This window comes from Fukomys damarensis, unplaced genomic scaffold (assembly GCF_012274545.1).
Source record: "Fukomys damarensis isolate Sample0158 unplaced genomic scaffold, DMR_v1.0_HiC HiC_scaffold_33, whole genome shotgun sequence".
Lineage (NCBI taxonomy): Eukaryota > Metazoa > Chordata > Mammalia > Rodentia > Bathyergidae > Fukomys > Fukomys damarensis.
In genome coordinates this window covers 54,545,798-54,548,491 of record NW_022900945.1, presented here as the reverse complement: position 1 = coordinate 54,548,491, position 2,694 = coordinate 54,545,798, and the positions used below count along the sequence as shown (strand labels likewise).

General features: G+C 59.7%; 1 protein-coding gene across 1 annotated transcript in view; it reads right to left on the bottom strand.

Moving 5' to 3' along the window:
- Insrr (insulin receptor related receptor) overlaps positions 1-2,694 on the bottom strand; it is a 15,466-nt gene that overhangs the window by 4,768 nt on the left and 8,004 nt on the right. Inside the window, exons 7-10 of the mRNA XM_010643780.3 lie at positions 2,541-2,673; positions 820-1,058; positions 318-485; positions 45-241 (exon numbers count right to left, since the gene is read on the bottom strand). Coding sequence (XP_010642082.1) covers positions 45-241; positions 318-485; positions 820-1,058; positions 2,541-2,673 — 737 coding nt within the window. The remainder of the gene's footprint in view (positions 1-44; positions 242-317; positions 486-819; positions 1,059-2,540; positions 2,674-2,694) is intronic.

The window sequence follows — 2,694 nt, the reverse complement described above, 5'->3', positions numbered from 1 at the left end:
CCCTTCCCGCCCCAAGCCCCGCCCAGCCCGCGCGCTCAGCCGCACTTGGGGATGGTGATGGCGTTGTGCAGAAAGTTTTCAAACTTTTTCTGGAACGAGGCCTCTTGCGCTTCTAGCGCAGGTAGGACCTGCCCAGGAGGGGCGTGCTGGCAGGGACAGCAGCCTGGCTCGAGCTCGGCCTCCAGGTCCCCGTCTTCGCGGTCGAAGCGCGGGTCGTGGTTGCTGGTGGGCAGTCGCAAGCCTGGCGAGGGAGCGGTCGTTCAGTCCGGCCGCCCGCTCCGCTCCCTCCTTCCGACCGACCGCGCCTCCCTGCGCACCGCGGTGGCAGTAGTCGTGGAGGTAGAGGTCGCCGTCCTCGGCCAGCCGCTGCCAGAGCACCAGGTAGTAGGTGATGTTTCCGTTGCGTTGGGTGGGCGGCTTCCAGCGCACCAGGAGGTGGGAGGAGGAGTTGGAGGTGGAGATGACGTCTTGGGGCACGGTTGGTGCTGGGCGTGAGAGGAGGGTACAAATGGGGCCTCTGGACACTACACACCTGGTAATGAGCCCCCCCTCAGGTCCACCGCCCTTCTTCTCCAGGAAGGGGGGACCCTGGGCCTCCCTGGAAATCCGCATTCTCTTTGCTCCAAAGGGACCTAGTTCCCTACGTTACTCACCGAGCCTCAGCTTCCCCAGGAACGCCTCCCCCAAGTCCTCCTCCAACAGAGGCCTCTGATCTCCCAGCCTCTGGGGCCCGGTGTGCCTTGCTCCCTGTTCTGTTTGATGCCTGGGTCCCCTTCTCCCTGGCAGGGTGGCATCGATCTGGCCAGTCTGAATGCCCACCTGCAGGCAGAGTCCAGAGGTAGACGATGGGGCTCTGGGCCCCTTGATGGGGACTGTCCTCAGCCGTGGTCAGCGTGATGGCCCGCACAAACACTGCATACTGTGTCCAGGGCTTGAGGGGCGCCAGGGTCACCCCGGGCTCCTGGGTGCGGCTCAGGGGCAGCTCCACGTCCAGCAGGTTCCAGCTCTGGGTTCCACAGGCGTCTGGACCCACGTGCTCAGTGGCATTCTGAAATGGGCTGAACACCCCACCCCCAGCTGTGAGCCTCTTGGGTCTCCAGCACCAGAACCTTTCTAAATGACCTGAGGACTGTTATTGTCAGTCTTGCATATGCATGAGACAGAGCAACAATTCCATCCTCCCATAGACCCTGGGTGCCCTGTAAAAATCTGTGTAGTCAAGTTCATGACGAAATGTCTTTTTATCCTTAGCAGGAAATATGGAGCTTTACTCTCAATGAATATGAAAAATAATTGCATTGCATACATAAAACTAGAAGGTGAACATAGAGTTTTCTTTCTAGGAACAGCAAGCAATGAGATTACCACGTCTTAACCCAGGCCCATGCATGGACTCCAAAGTTCTGTGAGCCCCAGACCACAGGCGCAGGCTGCATGTGTTTTTCTAGAACGTTCTGAGCTTTCAGCAGCACTGGAACATGTTTACAGGCCCCAAATCCAAGCCCCGCTGCACAGGGAACTTAATCTGGGCCAGGAAAGAGGCAGGCCTTGGTGCAGCGCCCTGGCTTTAGGGTAGGAGGTGGCTGGTCCCTGGGGAGGTAAGAGTAGAGCTGCGTGGGTGGTTACAGGAGGCCTTGGGTCTCACACCCATGTTCAGAGTGTGGAGGGAGGCAGAGGGGTGAATTCTTACTGTGCCAGGGACAGAGCCCGAGGGGAGGTCAAAGGAAGCCTGTTGGGAGGAGCTTGAGCCCAGCTAGAAAAGTCTGCCCTAGTTGGGGTTCAGAAGCAGGACAGTCTAGGGGCAGGTGTTCGGATGCAGCTGCCTTGTGGGGTGGAACACACGGGGTGGGTCCATGCCTGCTCAGAGCCAGTATGAGCCAGGACCCAGTGTGGATCCTGAGAGCACATCGCAGCCTTGTCGCACAGGAGGGATGCTACTAGGGGAGCTTCTGAAGGACTCCAGAGATCCTCTGCTGCACTGAGCCCGGGGTCACCCACAGGGCTTCTGACCCAGGTGGCCCCCTTCCATCTGACACTGAGTGTGCTCCACTCCTGCCCTCCCTGCCTCTCCCCCCTCCAGTCCACGTCTCCCCCTAAGGAGAGCTCCAGGGTTCCTCAGCAATTTTGGAGGAGTCCTTCCTGTGGCCTCACGACTGTCCCCTTTGCCAGGCCACTCCACTCTGCAAAGGAAAGAGCGCTGGTCCCTGCTGGGCCCTGCTCTCTCCCTCCTTGGGATTTTAATGAAATGCTGGCAGAGCTGCCCACAAAACTGGCCAAATTAGTGGACACTCCCCAAACCGCTGCTGGGGCAGAAGTGTGGTCAGCGTGGAACATTAGCATAGTGAATTGCAGTTTAATTATCCAAGCTTTCTCAGCAGAACTGTCTTCCTCTCCGGCTCTCAGAAGCCCTGACTGCCCTCTCCATTTCACTGAGGGAAACTGAGGCATGCAGCGAGGAAAGAGGTGAGGGGAGAAAGCCAGACAGGGGCTCTCCAGCGGACGTGACTCCCTGGGTCTTCTCCCGCCCGCCCCGCACTCACGACTCCTTGTAGTACACGATGAAACTGAGCAGGTCGCGGGCCTCCAGGGGCTCGTAGCGCTCCCAGCGCAGCAGGATGCGGTGGGCCTCCGTCACGTTGGCCACGAAGCGGAGCGTGCGCGTCTGGCCTGCGGGGTGCGGGGGAGCGGGACGTC